This window comes from Sebastes fasciatus, chromosome 22 (genome assembly GCF_043250625.1).
Source record: "Sebastes fasciatus isolate fSebFas1 chromosome 22, fSebFas1.pri, whole genome shotgun sequence".
Classification (NCBI taxonomy): Eukaryota; Metazoa; Chordata; class Actinopteri; order Perciformes; family Sebastidae; genus Sebastes; species Sebastes fasciatus.
The window spans coordinates 15,795,070-15,815,751 of NC_133816.1; the positions used below are offsets into that span (position 1 = coordinate 15,795,070).

Below are 20,682 nucleotides of genomic sequence, written 5' to 3' on the forward strand. Positions count from 1 at the left end.
TGTTTATCACCATCTGCTACATGTGTGTGTGTTTCTATCCATTAGAGTGTATGCGTGCCAACCATCTTTCTGTCCTTGCTCTAATAAGAGATCCCAGAGGAAAAGACTATTTATCATACAGCTGACAGAAGCTCAAAGGACATTATTTCCACTCCACAGATACTGTGGAGCCTGACGGTATTCTACTGACAGAGGCTAAGCTCTTCATACTGCTAGTACTACAACTCCGATTTCATACTGAGTGACTCTGATGAATACCATCAAAAACCTGTTTTAGATTGTGTTTCTTTTCTTCTCACTGAGTGTTTTCAGAGAGACAGGAGGAGTGAAGCACTCTGACAAAAAAAGGATTTGCCACGTCTTCCTCTGCTTTGTTAACATTATGTGGGTTTCTGCAGTACAATACACACGTTTTGGGTTTAAGTTGATATTTGATATACTGCTGCTGCTGCGTACAGTAGTGGAACAATTACTCAAACTAAACTATTTGATTTGACTAATGAGCTGCTCTTTCCAAGTTAAAGAATGAACTGTCGAGCTAAGTCTTATATTATATAAGAAATATAATTATTCCTTATAGTCCAAAGTTGATTAATATGTTAATGTGTTTTACGATGCATATTCTTGGTGCGTTATACCTCATATTCACTACATACTTTGGTGCCCCGTGTGAGGCGTACTAATTATCGTTACATATGTTGGTACCCTTTAATTCATTCATGCTACAGCATCAACAACAAATTAAAACAAGCAAATCAGGGAACAATATGATTTTATATATATATATATATATATTATTTTTTTTTTAAAGTTGAGAATATTTTTACTTTTGTGTGCATCTAAAAAAAAAAATGCTAGAAAAACGTGGCACCAGAGAGGAGCGCACGGCAGTCGCGCCTTATCATAGGCGTTTCCTCTATCTCGCCAAACAAACAGGCTGGATTCAGGTTAAAGCTTCTTATAATATACAGTACTAGCAATTCAAAGTCAAGCAGCTGTAGTGGTGGTAGAGCAGTAGTCCATTAAACACAAGCTTGGTCTACACGGCATCTACACATCAAGATGCATAAACACTAATTGTTCCTGATGTGTGTGAATGTGTGAATAATATAAATTACAATTCGGACAAATCATCTGCCAAATTATTGTGCAGTTTCGTAAAAAGTAAAAAGCCGTGGGGCCCCTTTAGAAAACTGATAGTGTCTCTGCAAATAGAAACTTAGTACTGACTGGTGTTTACAAAGTAAAGTCCACAACATTATTTCTGCTGTGTCAGGATTTCAATGAAAACAGCCAATCAGAGGAGGGTATTCTGGATGTATCCAGCCTGTCTGAGGCTGCAGCTGCTAGTTTTAGTCTCGAACCAACAAAGCAAAGTGTACTAGAGAACATGTCTCACCTTTCTGCAGTTAGTTCTTTTTTGCTTTTATTGTCACTTGAGGGAATCAGTGCACAGCTCAGTCTGAAGACTGTAAGTGTTCAGTTAGCTGGGAACAACAGTGGACTTCAAGCTGTTGAAGGTAAAAATGGATTTACAGTATTGGTCTGTGTGTGTGTGTGTGTTTGACTCCATTATGTCATCTCCATAGTGTAATGTCAGTGGTGGGTGTACTTTTAGCAAGCCGCAACAAAAGCACTTATTCTCTCCATTCATTGTTTCCTAGCTTACCTACTTAGCATGAAAGGTAATTTTGATGTTGTTCTATGTCGAACCATGCTGACTAACTTCCTACCAGTCTTTTCCTTTATTCATTTCTATGTGACTGTGTTTCTGCGTGAACCTCAGTCCCTGGATGTTGTGATTTTGGGTCGATGTTGTCCTGATGTTACACATTGGTCCATTCTTAACCTTAATTTGTGCTTCTTTTCATATTGATCAGGGGTTTGTGTATTCCATCTAATCTAACATGCCTTTGTTTCTCTTTGTCTCTGTGTCTCAGCTCGTAAGCAGGAGATCATTAAAGTCACTGAGCAGCTCATTGAGGCCATCAACAACGGCGACTTTGAAGCCTACACGTTAGTTCAACTAGTTTAATTTACTTACGACTCAAAATATCTGACAGACTTCTACCTGTTAAACCAAATATTTCCCTGACTCTAATATAGCTGTCTGTCTATTATTATATTTCAGGAAGATATGTGACCCTGGCCTCACGTCCTTTGAGCCGGAGGCTTTGGGCAACTTGGTGGAGGGCACCGACTTCCACCGCTTCTACTTTGAGAATGGTAAAGAATGAGTGTTTGAAACACAGCGTTTATGTTTGGGGATTGTAACAATGATAAAAGCATTACTTCTTAGGTTGAGCACGATAGTACAAGCACAAAGTGTACGATTTAACTCTAGTGGTATCCATCCATGCAGATTGTTTTGCATTTATTTGTCCAGCTTTTGAGAAATCTGAGATTTTTGCTTCCCCCTCGATATATTGAGGGCGTGGAATTTCATTTTGAGGAGCTCACAGTGTTGAAAAATTACATTAAAGGACTCAAAGTAGAGAAGGAAACTGGTAAATGTAGAGTTGATTCGCGCAGTGTTCAGTTGCACCTCAGACGTAGTCGTCTAAAGAGCTGTCATATTAAGTCTTATCCTCCTCGTCTCCTTCATCCGTGCTCTTCTCCTCTGCAGCTCTATCCAAGGTGAAGCAGCCCATCCACACCATCCTGCTCAACCCCCACGTCCACCTGATTGGGGACGAGGCTGCCTGCATCGCCTACATCCGCCTCACCCAGTACATCGACAGCAACGGCATGCCTCGCACCATGCAGTCAGAGGAGACCCGCATCTGGCACCGCCGCGACAGCAAGTGGCAGAACATCCACTTCCACCGCTCCGGCTCGCCCACCGTGCCCACCAAGTAAGGCCAACACCTCCTCCCTTGTCATCCTCTCTGTCTTTCACCTCCGATGCTTTCTTGTCTTGCTGCAGATTTTTCTACAAAACAATCTAATATTTTTTTATGGATATTTTATCATATTTATATTTTTTATTCAAATCGTTCTCTGATCTGCTTGTTTTGATTTGCTGTTGATGCTGTAGCATGAATGCCTTAAAGGGTACCAACATATTTAACGATAATTAATAAGCCTCACACGGGACACCAAAAGTATGTAGTGAATATGAGGTATAACGCATCAAGAATATGCACCGTAAACACATTAACAAAATAATGAACTTTGGACTTTAAGAAAAAAGTATTTATAAATGTTGAAAAAAGTCATAATATAGTATGTCAAAAAAAAAGTCATAGTATAGTATGTCCAAAATTTCATGGAAAGAAATGTCAGACTAGTATGTCAAAAATTTTATGAAAAAAAGGTCATAGTATAGTATGTTGAAAAAAAGTCATAGTATAGCATGTTGTAAATTTCATGAAAAAAAGTAATATTATAGTATGTCGTAAATTTCATGAAAAGAAGTCATAGTATAGCATGTTGAAAATTTCATGTTAAGTCATAGTATAGAATGTCGAAAATGTTATGAAAAATAAGTCTTTGTATATCCATCCATCCATCCATCTGCAACCGCTTATCCCATTAGAGGTCGCGGGGGGGCTGGAGCCGATCCCAGCCGACATTGGGCGAAGGCAGGGTACACCCTGGACAGGTCGCCAGTCCATCGCAGGGCTGACACATAGAGACAGACAACCATTCACGCTCACATTCACACCTACGGGCAATTTTAGAGTCCACAATTAAATTTCTTAAAAAAAAAGTCAAAGTGTAGTATGTCGAAAAAAAGTCGTAGTATTGCATGTTGAAAATTTCATGAAGAAAAGTCATAGTATAGTGTCGAAAAAATAAAAAATCATAATATAGTCTGTCGAAAAAATAACACTCATATTATAGTATGTCAAAAAAAGTCATAGTATAGTATGTCAGAAAAATTGAGGTCATAGTTTAGTATTATGGAAAAAAAAGTCATAGCATAGTATGTTGAAAAAAAGTCAGTGATATATGTAAAAAAAAAGTCCTAGTATAGTAAATGAAGAAAATTTAAAAAAGTCTTTGTATAGTTTGTCAAAAAATAAAAAGAAGTCATAGTAAAGTATGTCGAAAAAAAGTCATAGTATAATATGTCGAAAAAATCTCATAGTGCAGTATGTCGAAAAAATATCAAGAAGTCATAGTATCGTATGTCAAAAAAGTCATAATACATAAGTCGAAAAAATAAAAAGTCAAAGTTTTTTCAAAAAAAGTCATAGTATAGTATGTTGAAAAAATAAAAGTCAATGTATAGTATGTCGAAATTGTTTTAACAAGTCGTAGTATAGTATGTTAAAAAAAAATTCATAGTAGAGTTTAATTCCAACTCAATGGTTCCCATTGGGGAAAAATTAGATATTCTATTTTCAAAAAAAGAATATCAAGCAAAAGGAAAAGTAAAGAAAATATTTGACATTGAAAACAAACTACAGGACAAAATGAAGTGAGATGTCATGATTGAAATGTATAGGGCTTTTTATCTCGTAATTAATCCACATGTGATTTGTGTTTCAGTTGAGAGGACCATCTTTGACCACAAACACCCTCCAGCCTACAACAGTCAGCTAAACAGACCCCGCCTACCAAGTGTCTATCAGATTCCTCAGCCAATCCCTGCCCACGATAGCTAGAGCTCTGCCCTCTCAGTGTGTTGTTTACATATTGTCGCTGCTGGACTGAAGATTATTGAACATGTTAAAAAAAAAAAACTAAACGAGGGTAAAACTTCAAGTCTTGACAATATCATTTTGTAGTGAGAGTGTGTGGTGTTCCTTATGGGAGTGTTTTTTAGATCAATAGAAGAGGTTTTCAGAGGAACAAGTTGTTCCAGTTGATTCATTTTTAATGGGCTGGTTGAAATATGTGAAACTTCCAGTCATGTAGTGACAGTTTATCATTTAAATATTGCACATATTGAAGATTCATGAGCTGTTGTGATGTTTTCGCCTTTTGGGCACGACGACCAATATATCACATATCTGCTTTTTACTCATGTATCTTTTCAGAATTTGCCGAGGTCAGGCACGAGCTTGCTTTTGTTTTGGTGATGTATAAGTTTTGGTAATTGATGTAAATCGCTCTCTCTTTGCTTCATTTTTAGCAGTATCCAATATGGCTAATTTTACAAAATGTGTTTTCTGGTTTGCCACTGGCACCAAGTATGTTTACTAGGAATTTTAACTACATGTTTAAAAGGGAAAGTCAATTGAAACATATGTTTTATTTTGTCTGTTCGGACTTCCATCATCGCGGTCTCTTATGATAGAATGCATAGACATGCATAGAATTCTTAAAGGCCATTCTGTGACTCTTTCCGCTCAATTTTCCACACAATAAGGAGCTAATTATGTGAATTTTATCAGCTATTTTGTTGTGTTTACTTTTGGTATTGTGATGTTGAAGCCTGTTCCTCCAACCCGTCATTATTAGTGCTTTCCTTTAAGCCCTTTCAACCTTGATCGAGTCCCACCTTTATTCTGTGCTACTCTACGTCCAACTGGTGTATGCCAATGTTTTTACAGCACCAATGTTTTTACAGCACCAATGTTTTTACACTGGACAAGAATAAAGTAGAATCATGATGTTGATACTGACAGGGAAAGACAAATTCAGCTCAAACTTTTGGTTCTGGAAGTAAGTTAGCCATTAGTTAGTTCATTTTTGTCACGAGGGAATTGGATTTTTTTTAGCCAGAATTACGGAGCAGTAAATCACCATTATAGTTCTTGTTGTGTTACTCTATTGTTATTTTCATATCACTGTAAAATGAAAGGGATTTTTTGGCATCACTTGCAGATTCATATCTAAAGGTTCATAATTTAAAACACTGAAGATTAGGATGGAGGAAAAAAACAACGAATGGGAATTTAAATTCCAGAATCAAAAGCACAGGGAACAGTTTGAAGATAAAGTCACAGGGTGTCCACTGATGATTACGTTGGTGTTAAGGGTATTGAGATTTTTTTTTTTTGCTTGGAAAACAGTTTGCATTCTTTTTGTTGAATCACATTTGTCCCTCACACACCACACTTTGTTTTTATCTTTTTAAGATGCATTGAAATTCCTGACGGGACACTGGTATATAATGTTACCATGATGGGACAAGCCTGATCTATGTTTTAGTAATATCGAATAAAATGTGAGATTTATGCCAAATGACTTGGTTTGTACTTGTTTAATTTTGTCTTCTTTTCCCACACACACACATACACACACATACATACCGTATATGTGTACATATATATGGATCATACCTAGATCATGGTTGTGTCTGCTGTCGTGGCCCTGCTTGACAATCAATGCTACTATTATTATTACGTGCTGAAGACCCTGTGGAACCTCAAGAGAACAGCGTGGAAGAACAAGTGCATCCCTTCGGAGTGGCTGTCTTCATCCCAAAGGAGCAGAATTCCAGCCAACTAAGCCAGTTCAGGAGCTTTGCAATGCTTAACGTAGAGGGAAAGATCTTCTTCTCAGTGGTAGCCAAGAGGATGACCAACTACCTCATTGGCAATGGAAACATTGACACCAGCGTTCAGAAGGCACTACACAATGATATGGGAACAGATCCAGAGAGCCAAGCGAGAGAAAGGCGACCCGCATGTCGTGTTGGCTAGATCTCGCCAACGCCTATGGATCCGTTCCCCACCAGCTCATTGAGTTTGCCATGGAGTTTATCTACATTCCTGAACCAAGCTGCCAACACATACATCCGGAAATGGCTAGGGCTGCCTCGATGCCTCTCCGACACTGGCCTCTTTGGGAGGAATGCACTGCAGCTCCCGCTCCAGTCCATCAGTCTGGGTTACAAACAGGAAAAGGCAAGATTGGTCCTGGAGCTAAGGGAGTCTACTGACCCGCTGGTGAGAAGTGCGAATGCCGGCGTCCAGGGCGGAAAGGGCGGTGCAACATACGACACCCTGGCCTGCCCTCGAAAACCTCCACCAGTGGTTCAGCAAAGAGGAGAGCTGCTCCCTGTGCAGTACCATCAATGCAAGCCTACAACACATCCTGTCAGGATGCAAGACTGCACTGACCCAAAGGCGCTACAGATGGCGGCACAACCAGGTCCTGAGGAAGCTGGCCGAGATTCTGGAAACCTGCAGGCAAATATCACCAAATATGGTCACTTCTGGCTCCAAAAAAACAAAGTAGCGTCATCCAAATGACAACTTGAGGCTTCAGAATGGTATTCCACAAACCAATGGTGACTACGTCCACTTCAGTTTATGGTTATAACAAACAATAATGCCTCTTAATATAACTGCGCAGCCTACTAATTCATTTTAATATAGCCTAAAAACCTGTATTAAGCCATTGTTGTGTCTTCAGTCTATTGGCCCAGGATCACCTTACTGCCATCAGATGATGAGTTTCCTCAGAGTAGAGTCAATGTTGTTTTGTATCCAGTTCTGCTGAAATTCAGGCTGCACACACAACTTGGAATAACTGTGGAAAAATGAAACAAATGTTGAAGTCTCTCCATTATTAGTTATGCACTGTCCAAAAGTCTGGCCGTCACCCGTCAACACCAGTTAGCTTGAACTCCTTCCAGGCTGCCGTTAGAAAGAACGACATCACTTCACATTTGACACATGTACAGTTTTATTGTTCTGCCATGTACACACTGCAGCTGCTATGCCTTGTTAGCGTTTCAGGTTTATTTTTTAGTAATAATTTGATAGTCATACATGCCCGCATAGATATTTGCACTGTTAATATGTATATATTCTCATCACCATGGAAACAAGATGCTCATTTATCAAATCAGTGGTCTCTTTTTTTGGACATTTCTTTTATTCTTCCATTGGATCACGCACAAAAGTAAACGGCAACGTGAGGATCGTATTGTTACACAGATAAAGTCTCAACTGTAGATGAACACCAAACATACTTTATCAGCCTGTACACAATTCAACCAGCTTTCAAATCCAATCCTGTTTTTTCCTATGATGGCAAATTTGTCTTGACTTTTAGCTTCAGAACACATTCAAACACACACAGCCAAACACACACACACACACACACACACATCACTCTCAGCTTCAACTGCTGGAGTATACAGGGATCACAAAAAGGACGGCAATAAATAAATAAGGAAGTATGTGTCTGATGACGGAAGTCACATTTTAAGTTGATGTGTCGATCCTTTGATAGCAGTGATAAGAACAAGTCAAATCAACAATTAAAGCATGTGTAGTGTCTAAAACATAAAAGGATAAGTCTGGTGTTATTCCATATTTCATTATCGTCAACAAACCCCATGAAAAGACCAAAACCAACAATGTGTTAGACCGTCTCTTAATGCGTTCTGACTTCCTACCCTGTCAGTGCCTCTCAGCTCCAAACCCATTGGTTTCTACTGAAGATGTAAATCTTTAAAAATGACTCACAAATATTAAAGTTTCATAATTTAAAAAGACTCAGTAATTTCCTAAAACAGCTGGTCACCGTGGTTACTCAAACAGGAGGAAATAGGACATTTGTTGGGGACTATTTTCAGTAATAAATGACATTGTCAATTCCCTTAATTGCATTAATTACTGAGGATGTGAGGAACCAACGAAATGCAATTTTGTGATTTCGGATGTCCTCCCTCTCTAGCATCAGCTAAAGCAATATCACTTTCTGATGACAGCGGTTGTTTGTTTCATTATAGAATAACACGATTAGGATGACAAAGCTTTGTAATTTGCAGTAATAATTAAGTAGCCTAAATGCTTCAGGGAAAAAATTATGGAAATTATGTAAATCAAAGCTCACATCAAAACATAGTTTCTGCCTGACGAAGCGATTTTCAGCATCACACACGATTGAATAGAAACTAAGCTGACAGACAATTAAAATGTGTTAATTGGCAAAAGACAACATTCAGCACTGACGAGCTGAATCTAAATACAGACTCAGGGAAACTGTAAATTATGAAAACTGATGATGAGACGCAAGAAGGGAACGTTTTACGACCTTAAAGGATGGACATTAAAAAGTGATTTTAGACTGCACTTTCATAAAGTTCATAAAGCAGAGGCAGAGATATCCTGACTGTTAGGCCCTAGTATGAGCTCCTACATTTCCCATAATGCATTTTTTCCATTAGACCCTTCCTGCCTGATAAAGCACCTACATTTTTCAAACACATCTCCAGCTTGTAACGCAGGTTTTTCAGTTAACAATGTGTAGGCTACAAGCCCAAACTGAGGTTACCCTGATGACATCACTATGACATCGTCAGGGTTATAATGTCAGTTAAAGACATTATACAACCGGCTGAGTAAACATGTTAAAACACGTCCACTAATTTTAATTAGAGCTGTCAAAGTTAACACGATGATAACACGTTAACGCAAATTTGTTTTAACGCCACTCATTTTTTTAACGCAACTTTGGAACTTTAACGCTCCAAACTTGCGCTAAATTTTGGCCATTTTCAAAGGGGTCCCTTGACCTCTGACGTCAAGATATGTGGTTTCTGGACAATATTTGTCATTGTTTTGTGTTGTTAATTGATCTCCAATAATAAATATATACCGTACATTTGCATAAAGCAGCATATTTATCCACTCCCGTGTTGATAAGAGTATTAAATACTTGTCAAATCTCCCTTTAAGGTACATTTTCATACATTGACGTGTTTTAATTGGACAACAATGGAGCTCTATGGCACGGAGGAAGAAGATCTATCAGGTACACACACACAATACTTATTAGTAGGTCAGTTCATTGTTGGTCTGGCTCTGCACATGAAACTTGTTGACAAGAAGAAAAAATAAAGCCAGCCTGTTCCTTTAAAAGGCTTGATAGAGGACAGTCATATGAGCACGGCTGCGGCATGAGGTGAGGAGAAGCAGCGTGTGAAGGTGGACGGTGAAACACAGACGACGGGAGCTATACGAGAACAGCGGGGTAAGTGCTCAATCTGCATCGAAAACATTCCTCATCACTACTTTCTTTCTCAATAGACACACTGTATATATATATATATACACACACAGAAGAAGTGGCAGCTCTGTGACAGATAAAATGTGAATGCACAACACACATTAGAAAGACACATGAACAAAAAAAGGTCATCATGGGAAGACAAAAGGTGTGATCACACAGCCTTTGTAAACAGATCAGCAGGGTGATGTTTGGCTGTATATAGAGTCCATGGTGATACACACATTCACTCCTCCCAATGTATTCTCTACCAGACATTAATCTCATCTGTACGGTGGCCATTCTCCAGCTGAATCGGTGCATGTACAGCAGGTTTACGTGGGCTAATGTATTAAATGCTTTCAATTTTTTTTGAATTTTTCCCCAGTCCAAGCATGATTTTTTTTCATCTCCTCTATATATACAAATGTTTACAAGAGTTTTCAAGAAGAGGCCTGTGCGTGAGGCGAAACATCCAAGATGCCCACTTTTTGACTTCGCTCCACCTTTGGTGCGTCGTACCGAAAACCGCACCACAGCAGCCCGAAAGGTAAAAGCAAAAAAATCAGGGTCAAGGGTGCCATCTTTGGTCACAAAAAGAGCAAAGGAAACACAACGTGAAGGAAGGAAGAGTGTTAAAGCGTGGAAATACTGTCCCAGTATTCGACAAAAAAGAAGACGAAGAAGAAAGAAAAAGTAGAATCCCGTGATCGGCGAGGACAACAAGAGGGGGGGGGACCTGACCTGAAGATCAGTGGAAGCAGCTGCTCAGTCAAAGAATTCCTCCTCCTCCTCCTCCTCCTCCTCCTCTTCCTTCTCTTCCTTCTCCTCCTCCTCCTCCCTCTCCTGGTCGTCCTCACAGTAGCGTTGGAGCAGTCGGTGCAGGTGCTGCTGCAGTGCGTCGGGCTGCAGGGCGTCCGGGTTGTCGTCCAGACGCTCCAGGTGCACGTGCTTCCCCTGGCCATCCCTCACCACAGTCCTCTTCTGGGTTCGCGACTTACGCATCTGGCTTCTGCAGGAACAGAAAAGAAGAGTTACACCACATCCAAGCTGACTCTGATGGAGCAGCAGTCACTGGACATAGGCTACTGGTCATCAACCAAATACACTCTATAGGGGTTAAACGGGCCACAGCGCAGTAGTCACTATCTCTGAATATGGAAATCCAGGGCTGCCAATATTAATGTTAAATAATTTAATCAAATAGAGATTTCATTCCATTCATGTTAATGAAATTTAAATTCAAAATTAAAATAGAAAAATCCCATTATTATTTCCATGTATGAAATTTCATGGTTCAATAATTACACAACAAATTACAGTGCATAATTACTGCTGGAGTGAAATAAAAACTCCACTGACAAATAATTTGACAAAATAATACTGTTAAAATCTTTAACTGTGAAATTGTTAAATGCATTTTAAAACTAAGCATATTGTTGTGAAATGTTCATTTAGCTTGGTCATTTTCACAATAAAAAAATATTTTAGATAATTTGCATTTTATTCCAGCATTGTGTTTCTGTTTTTATTTTGCAATTCAATTTTCCCAAAATACCTGTTTTATTTCATGACACCACTTTCATTAATCAAGACAGACAGGGAAGAGAGAGAAAGACACTGTAATGAAAAGTACAATTATGATTGTGATGATTGTCTTATTGGAAAAAATGGATTTATAAAATAAAAGCTGACTGGATTGATCATAATTCAACATAATTCCTTATGGAATTTAACTGAAAATCACCTTTTTTAATTTTAAACATTAAAATGCAAATGGAATTTTTGATTTTCCAAATTTAAATTTCGTAGATCATGTGCATTCAAATACATAATGAATTTTCAGTTTGATTAAATAATTACATTTTAATATTGGCATCTGTAGATTCCCATATTTGCCCTCTTCTCTTTGAAAATGTAACTCCTCACCCACTGGTATGTTTCCATGCCACAGTAACCTAAAAAGCGGTTAGGTTTTCTAGTTTCGCATGATGCCAGTATCTTCACTCTAGCTTTAAAGCCGGCTACAACCTAAAAATCAATGCGTTAATGCATTAAAGTAATTAGTGGCGTTAAAACGAATTTGCGTTATTATCACGTTAACTTTGACAACCCTAGTCTAAAAGTGTTGCTGCATTCCAGATCTCAGCAAAAAGGCTGGTGAGTAAAACTTAATCTGCAAAGTCAAAAACAAAGTTGGGACTGTAACATTACAGGTGAGAAGATAAGAGTGCAATCACACCATGCTTCCATGTTAACCTCTGCCAACTGCCCTCTTAGTAAACACCAGTTTCTTTGCGGTCAGTTCTACACATTCCCATGCGGCTGTCCAACCTTTTAACCACAGAACCGTCGTCCTGCACAATCTCTTTCTCTACTACATGAGGCACGAGCACTTTCCCAAAGCCTCCAGCATAACTCAATGCCTGGAGGGGAAAGAACGAGGGAGGAGAGAGGGATCAGAAGGAGGGTAGAGGAATCTGACATAAAGATCTGCTTAAGTTATATTTAAAAAAAACACATATCAGCATTACACTGTGATTTTGGTATCAAAACCAACAGCAACTCCACACTTTTTTTTATTTCTTCTCATGACCAAGAGCTAATCTCAATAGAATACCTGGTAAATGTGTGAAATCAGCTCTTCATAGAATCATTTTTTTAGTAATCTCTGGACACACTGACCTTCTCAAAGTCCTGTCTGGCTGAGGGGAGATCTGCAGCCAGCGAGGGGTCTCCCGTCTGCTTCTCCATCCTCTCACCTCTCACCACCGTTGTCTTGACAACCTTGCTGACCTTTCGACCTTTCACTGGCTCCACCTCAAACTCTGATGATCTGGCGGCGCCCAGGGCCAGGGGCTCCGAGAAGGTCAACTGTGAGAGAAGACGACGAGATGTTATGTACTATGTAGAATATACTATGTATATGTATGTCTTCCATTCATTCATTGCTTATGGAGCAGCTCCACACATCCTATGACCTCACAAGTTTAAGTTTTAGCACTCTGGTTTTTGGATTTGGGAGAGTTGTTCATATTTACTAATATTTTTTGGACTGTCTTAGACCATAGGAATAACATGTATGAATTTATAAAATGGGCGTAGTTCCCCTTTAAACACCTGAATAAAGATGAGGTACTGATTTGCACACATTATAAATAGCAAAGTTTACTGTTTGATGAATGCCAAGTAGGCTAATGTACAGTAGTTATGATTAAAGTAACGCTGCCATGAAATCACGAGAGTAGCTGGTAGATGACACTGACCTCTTTCTGATCTCCCTCACTGTGAAGCACAGTCCTCTTCACCACTCTGGAGACGGTGTCTCCCTCCTCGATCTGCACTGTCTCCTGGTGAGAGCCCTCAATGGTCACTTCCTGTGTCTCCATGCCGTCTGCCGACACGTATTTACGAATCACCTTCCGTGTGATCTGGTGGACAAAACAAGAAGTGAATAACTTTGCTGTAAAACATTTAAGCTGGTTAACATGTTTTTCATCATACAGGCCAAGGAGTAGTGCTGTGGTTTTAAGTACAAATTCTGGATATTTTGATGATACTTACTTTCTTAACTACCATGTTGCCATGCTCATCTGTGTACTTCTCCTCTGTGACAGTGTGTGGTGGGATGTCTGGTAGGTTATCGGCCTGTAAAAAGACAAAACATAATATCAGTTCACAGGTAACTGCACAGAGGACAATAACAAACAGCAAGCTATTAGCATCAGAGAAAGTATTTCAAGCAACATATGATATAAATTACCCGTACATGACCAACACCACCAAATCTACAGTCTATTTTAAAGCCCATATGTGTAGAATTTTAATGCAAGTATAGAATCTTTCAAATCATCTTGATGATATTTGATGCATTTTTTTTGTAAAAACTAAAAAATTGGGGGCGCCAAAGTCAGTTTAAGTTTCTACACATTGTGGCTTCAATTTCTATAACAGAAAAAAGAAAATGATGTAGACATGAACAAATTAAAAGCAAGTGAGCGTGCAGAAACAAATTAACAATTACAAAAAAATAACAGAAAATGAATGTTTAAAAGTCCTTTTCCACCGTTAGAAATTTTCCTTTTTGTGCAAAGCAAGTAAGGGACGTTCTGTATATTATGATTAATCCGGTAAGTCAAGTCCAGCGAAAATAAAAAAACACCAAGGAGCACTAAACCGCTGCTACCCACAAAAGCTGCACCACTCCACAGATGATGCTGCTGTTTACCTGAATGATAACTCTGCGTCGAACCACCCTGGTGGTCAGCACCTCCTCCTCTGAGCTATCAGAGGACAGCGACCCTAGCTCCTCTGCTATCTCCTGGGAGAGACCAGCATGGGTCAATGTATCAGGTCAGTGTTACAGCGTGTTACTACAGCACACTCGTGCAGACAGCAGCTGTTCCTTCTTTTCTCTGAACCTCACTTTTATGTTCGCTTGCCAAAAAGGTTTGTGTACAGACAAATGGAATAAGGGACTACAATGAATAAAAAAATGCATGGCTGTACACAATAGTGATGTGAGATGAAGAGAAGGCACAGTTATACAAAAACTTTCAACTGAAATAAACGTGCAAGGATGGGAACCAGTGTGCGAAAAACAAGTACACATACATACAGATAAACAATTCCACATGCAAAATAGGTTTGGAGATTTGCTAGTCGGCCACTATCTAAAAATAATCTGGAAAGCTGTAGGAGGCTTGCTCATACGTTGTTTTGTTTGAGTTCTCGTTTCCCCAAATCTCTACAATGGAGTTGGCAAGTGCAAAATTAGCACGACCCATAGAGTCACAATGATCACATTTATGGGAAATACGCCAGGTTGAAATAAACCGTGATATTACTTTAATGTGTGGCTGAAGTACGCCTACTCTATTTTTCAAATAGTATGGGACAGTCCGATTGTCAAATAATATTTCGCACACTGATGGGAACAACAGCAATCAAAGGATGCAAACAGGTGCGAACAAAGAGTTACATGTTATAGTTTTTTACAGCAGCTTGTAAATCAATCTTCAAAAGTGAAACTGCAAACACATCACACCACCAATGGCAATGCCTTTTTCAGCCACTGCTGACACAGCAAATCATCATAGCTGTTACATTTTTATAAATTCCTTGAAAGTTTAGGCACCCATGCACACCAAAGCAGTCATCAGCCCCATTTAGGTAAAGTGCAAACTTAGTGTGTTTATCTTCTGGGTTTGAGTCTTAAATACAGCACCACATCAACCAGTCTGGCCAGGCAGGAAAAAAGCCAGTGCAGCACTGTGCTCATGCTCAACCCCTTACCCTTCCCAGGAAGTCATCATCATCGCAATACCCTGCCTGATCTCTGGAAGGCAGCTCCTCACACAACGGGAGGTCGCCCTCTGTTCGACCCTCCCGTGATCCTTCTGAATCATACGCTAATTCACTGAAACATTCACTGCCAGAAGAGAAGCGCTTGTAGTCGTCCACTTGGAGGAAAGGGTGAGCAGTGTACTGCGGGCTCCCTTTCAGGAAGCCAACATCAGGGCTACTACCAGGCATTGGGGACGGGGGTTCAGAGATATGATAGGTAATCTCATGCTCCAGTTTCACTTCTTCTGGTTCAGAGAAATCCGAGAGGGTTTGACTGCAGTCGAAGAATTCCACATCTGAATCAGAGAGCTGTGGAGATTCCGATCCCTTACTGACTTCCTTTGGTATGACCTTTAGATCTTCTGATTCAAATTCAGAGACTGTTTTCTCAAAGTCTGAGAGGACTCTGTTAAAGTCTGGGGAAAACTCAAAGTTTTCAGCATTTTCAGAGTCTCCCTTGTTGGCGGCCTCAGCCATAACCTGAGCTGAAATTGAATCACTGAACACTGGAGACACTGGACTCAAATCATTCAAAGAGGCTTGGCTGCATTCAGAAACTCTCAGGGTTTGATGTCCTGAAAATACTGCTTCATAATCTGGTGGTACCAAAAACTGAGTTGACATGGGTGAAAAAAGCTCACTGGACTGTAATTCCTCAGGGGACAACTCCCACTCTGAGTGCCCTTGCGATGTGTCCAACTTTAAACATGATGTCTTCTCAGTTCTGTGGGTTGTGTATGAGTTCTGGTCATACACATCATCGTCTGTTTGAAACTGTGTTTCCTCTGGTGTCTGAGGAGGAGCCTGTAAGTGAATATCAATATGATCTAAATAAGTTTACAAAAATAAAAAATTCAACATACAGATTGGTATGCACCATTAAACTCACCTCAACATTTCACCAGGTTAGCATCACTGTGCAATGATTATTTTCCATTCAGCCAATATCTCATTTAGGTTTAGAACAATATATGTGAAGCCACAACATGCAACTTCAAAGGGAGCTTAGCGTCAGAAAAATAAAAAGGAACTGCACTCCATTTTGTTATTAGTTCATCAAGGCAGTTATTTCCTCCAAGTGACATGTTAATGAATCCATCCAAAACAAAAGTGAGTCTTTGCTTGATTGTCATGCTCTCAGTCTTACCCTTTGTGAGGCTGTCTTGTTCTTTAATTCTCCAGCACTGATGGGTAAGATCTTCTTTTCATTTCTTTTTGCATCTTGAACTGGTGATGGTCTCACAGGAACGTCTTTTTGGAAGTCTTCCTCACAAACAGTGGTTTGTAATGTTGAGATACGTTCAGCTTCTGGTCCATGCTGGATCCATTCGTATGACAAATCTTCTGATTGCAGTCCTGTCATTTTTATGTCAGGATTGACAAGTCCTTTCTCAGACTTTGTCTCACTAGTTTGAATTAGTAATGATGACACAGCCAATGGCCTTTTGTTAGGTGATGATGAAGACTGGCCAGGTAATAAAGGAGATGTCACATGACTCAAAAGTTCAGTACCCTCACAACAAAAGTCTAATTCCTCCTCTGACTCCGCAGTTTGAGGGCTCAGTGGCCTTGGGCTATCATCAATCCAACAATCAATAGGTAAAGCAACAAACTCAGAGTCTGATGAAATAGACACTGGTGAAGATGATCTATCAATGTGGATACCATCCATAAAATAAGAAGACAATATTCTCATAAAATCAGGTACTGGTGAATCAGGCAATAGTTTTCTGAACTCATTGACTGATGATATGGATTCACATGAGGATGGTCTGTCGGTCTCAGCGTCTCTTGATGATGTGACCATAAGCTCGCACTCTGAATCTGAACCCATTGATTCAGGTGATGATGACCTATATGTAGGGGTGTACTCCAGTGATACTGTAAACTGAGGGATGGGAGAGTCTGGAGACAGTGACCTGTTCTCATTGAACTCAGGCATCGATTCTGGAGACGATGCTCTTTTGTCAACCATTTGCATGGCTGATTCAAGGGACATGGGTCTGTATTCAGGCAGTGAGTCAGGTGACAATGACCTTTCTCTCTCATTCTGATCCTCTGACAGTGCAGATTCTGGAGATGATGGCCTGCTTTCCGCAAACTGAGATTCCAAATTTCCAAATAGCACATAATCTATATCTGATGCTATAGATTCAGGTGAAGATGATGCTGATCTCAGGAACGTTACATACTCTGGCATTGCCATTGCAAATTCAGGTAAAGGGGAATCTGGTGAGAGTGGTCTAAACTCATTGATTGATGTGACAGATTCTGGTGATGATGCTCTTGCTTCTATCACCATGACAGAATTAGGGGATATGGGTCTATAGTCTATCAAGGATTCTGGTGAATAGCATAGATCATCATCCTCTATGTCAGATACTGATACAACCACCCAATCATCATCAGACTCTGTTTGTGCCTCAAGGGCAGGTATTTCAAATATGTATTTAGCCTGTCTGTATGGAACTGCTCCTGAGGACAAAACGTGTTCAACCACTGGTGGAGGTGACTCTGAAACAGGTATGTCAGATATAACTTGTGCACTTGTCGTGCAGAAAAAGCCATCATCAGTGTCTGCTGAAGTAAATGGATGTGTCCCCTCTGAAGGTGGTACTGTGGCAATGGCATCATGCTCATTTTTATCTTGTTCATCATCGGGAACACCCCTTTCATATTCTATTGTGCTGCCTACAAATTGCATAAACCCTGTTTTACTGCTGAAAGTTTCTCCCACATACTGAGGATCATGTACTTGAGAAATCAGCTTCCACAGCTCTGCATCATAAATTAGATTATACTCAGCTTCTTTGATGGCTGATTCCTCAGGTGAGTTAGGTGCCATTGTTGTTGATAAAACAGTGCTATCGATGGTTGCTCCATTGGCAGTTGGGTCTTTTAATTCGGGTGTTGATGATTTGGGTGGCAAAAGTAATTCTTCCTTATCTGATTCAAAAGACTCTGGTGATGTTGACCTCTCTTCTGTACAAAACAGGTCTAAAGTTTGTGACAAATCATCTGAACCAGAAAATTCAGTGGGTGATATGTCTCTCGCAGTCATGATATTTTCTACAAATGTCTTTGTAAAATCAGGTATTGGTGACTCAGATGGCAAGGGTTTACATTCATAATCAGATCCCTCTGACTGAGGTGATCGTGGTCTCATGTCAGTGACTTCTGAGTCGTATGAAGTCAAAGCATATTCCATATCTGACAATATTGATTCTGGGGACGAACACCGGTAGTGTGCTTCTGCTGCTGTAATCTCAAGGACATTTTGAGTAAACCAAGGAAGAGGTGAGTCTGGTGACAACCTCTTGTGTTCATCAAGTGATTGAGTAGATTCTGAAGATACTGATCGGATGTCTCCAAGTAACATCAATTCCACATGTGACAAGGGTTTGTATTCTGGTATGGATTCAACTGATAGTGGTCTCTCTTCCACTTCGGATCCTACTGATTCAGGGGAATCTGGTCTATCCTCTACTTCATAATTCATGGACATCAAAAACTCACTCAAAGCATACTCAATATCTGATTCAGTGGATTCGGGGGAGGTTGATCTAAATCCAATATTCACAATAACACGTTCAGGCATTGCTGGTCTATATTCAGGTATGGGTGAGTCTGGTGACAGAGCCTGGTATTCATCTCCAGATGCCCCTGAGCCAGGTGAAGAGGGTCTATTGTCATAAACTAGCGATCCTACGCTTAGAACATTGTATTCTATATCTGAACAGATTGACTCAGGGGATGCTGACCCACTTCCACAGATAGTTTCAGGTAATCCAAACCATGGTTGCATAAAATCAGGTAAAGGTGAATCAGGTGAAAGTCTGAACTCATCTTTGGATGTGGCTGAACCAGGAGATGCTGCTCTGCCCTCAAAAAGCCATGGGATACACAAATCAGTCTCCAAATCCTCATCTGAATATACTGACTCAGGTGATGTGGATCTGTATCTTACTCCTAACATAGTGGGTTCACTCATGGCATACTGTGGTAGTGGGGAGTCAGGAGACAAACATCTAAGATCAGGGTCAGACACCCCTGATTGACGGGATTCTGCTCTGTCCTCCAAGTCAAACATCTGTGAAATCAAAGGAGCATATTCTATTTCTGAAGCCTCTGATTCTGGTGACAATGACCTGTAAGCATTAAACTCAGGATATGTCTCTAGCAAAGCCTGTCTGAAGTCAGGTACAGGGGAATCAGGAGAAAGTCTTCTGTATTTACTCAGAGATGCTAAGGACTCAGGAGAAGATCGGTCTTCTATGGCCATTGGGAAAGATAACTCAATGTCCTCATCAAAATCGGACAACACTGATTCAGGTGAAGAAGACCTCCAGTCCATATGTGATATGGAGGACTCTTGTAGTGCCTGTGTAAATTCAGGAATGGGTGAGTCTGGCGAAAGAGCTCTAAATTCATTCAGAGAGCCAATTGATTCAGGAGAGGATGATCTCAAATTTGACATCAACATCAGTGATGCAGGTGAGAAAGGCCTATACTCTGAATCAGAATCAGGTGACAGAGGTCTCTCGTCAACTTCTAGTTCTATTGACTCTGGAGAATCTGGTCTATCTTCAGCATCAGGTGGGAAATCAATCAAAGCTGAATACTCAACATCTGATGTATCTGATTCAGGTGACGATGACCTGTAAGCATTAAACTCAGGATATGTCTCTAGCAAAGCCTGTCTGAAGTCAGGTACAGGGGAATCAGGAGAAAGTCTTCTGTATTTACTCAGAGATGCTAGGGACTCAGGAGAAGATCGGTCTTCTATGACCATTGGGAAAGATAACTCAATATCCTCATCAAAATCGGACAACACTGATTCAGGTGAAGAAGACCTCAAGTCTCTATGTGCTATAGAGGACTCTAGTAGTGCCTGTGTAAATTCAGGAATGGGTGAGTCTGGCGAAAGAGGCCTAAATTCATCTTTGGATGCAGCTGAGCCAGGAGATGCTGCTCTGTCCTCAAAAAGCCAAGGAAAACACAAATCAATCTCCAAATCCTCATCTGAATATACTGACTCAGGTGATGTGGATTTGTATCTTACTCCTAACATAGTGGGTGCACTCATGGCATACTGTGGTAGTGGGGAGTCAGGAGACAAACATCTAAGATCAGAGTCAGACACCCCTGATTGACGGGATTCTGCTCTGTCCTCCAAGTCAAACATCTGTGAAATCAAAGGAGCATATTCTATTTCTGAAGCGTCTGATTCAGGTGACGATGATCTGTAAGCATTAAACTCATGATATGTCTCTAGCAAAGCCTGTCTGAAGTCAGGTACAGGGGAATCAGGAGAAAGTCTTCTGTATTTACTCAGAGATGTTAAGGACTCAGGAGAAGATCGGTCTTCTATGAGCATTGGGAAAGATAACTCAATGTCCTCATCAAAATCGGACAACACTGATTCAGGTGAAGAAG

The 20,682-nt window shown here is 40.1% G+C and overlaps 2 protein-coding genes across 60 annotated transcripts in view; one reads left to right on the forward strand and one right to left on the reverse strand.

The window, feature by feature from the left end:
- Nucleotides 1-6,139, forward strand: part of camk2d1 (calcium/calmodulin-dependent protein kinase (CaM kinase) II delta 1) — a 77,970-nt gene extending 71,831 nt beyond the window's left edge. For 12 of the 24 annotated variants that reach the window (XM_074623577.1, XM_074623585.1, XM_074623591.1 and 9 more), the window contains 4 exons: nt 1,941-2,016; nt 2,132-2,226; nt 2,627-2,855; nt 4,498-6,139. In XM_074623577.1, coding sequence (XP_074479678.1) covers nt 1,941-2,016; nt 2,132-2,226; nt 2,627-2,855; nt 4,498-4,501 — 404 coding nt within the window. In that variant the 3' untranslated portion in view covers nt 4,502-6,139. Of the gene's footprint in view, nt 1-1,664; nt 1,686-1,940; nt 2,017-2,131; nt 2,227-2,626; nt 2,861-4,497 lie in introns of those variants that run through there. The other 12 variants (XM_074623572.1, XM_074623575.1, XM_074623571.1 and 9 more) reach the window with 3 other exon arrangements.
- Nucleotides 6,140-7,569: 1,430 nt separating this feature from the next.
- ank2b (ankyrin 2b, neuronal) overlaps nt 7,570-20,682 on the reverse strand; it is a 176,320-nt gene continuing 163,207 nt past the window's right edge. For 34 of the 36 annotated variants that reach the window (XM_074623608.1, XM_074623606.1, XM_074623613.1 and 31 more), the window contains 6 exons: nt 14,129-14,221; nt 13,465-13,548; nt 13,167-13,331; nt 12,586-12,774; nt 12,235-12,326; nt 7,570-10,912 (listed from right to left, as the gene is read on the reverse strand). In XM_074623608.1, coding sequence (XP_074479709.1) covers nt 10,669-10,912; nt 12,235-12,326; nt 12,586-12,774; nt 13,167-13,331; nt 13,465-13,548; nt 14,129-14,221 — 867 coding nt within the window. In that variant the 3' untranslated portion in view covers nt 7,570-10,668. The remainder of the gene's footprint in view (nt 10,913-12,234; nt 12,327-12,585; nt 12,775-13,166; nt 13,332-13,464; nt 13,549-14,128; nt 14,222-20,682) is intronic. The other 2 variants (XM_074623611.1, XM_074623619.1) reach the window with 2 other exon arrangements.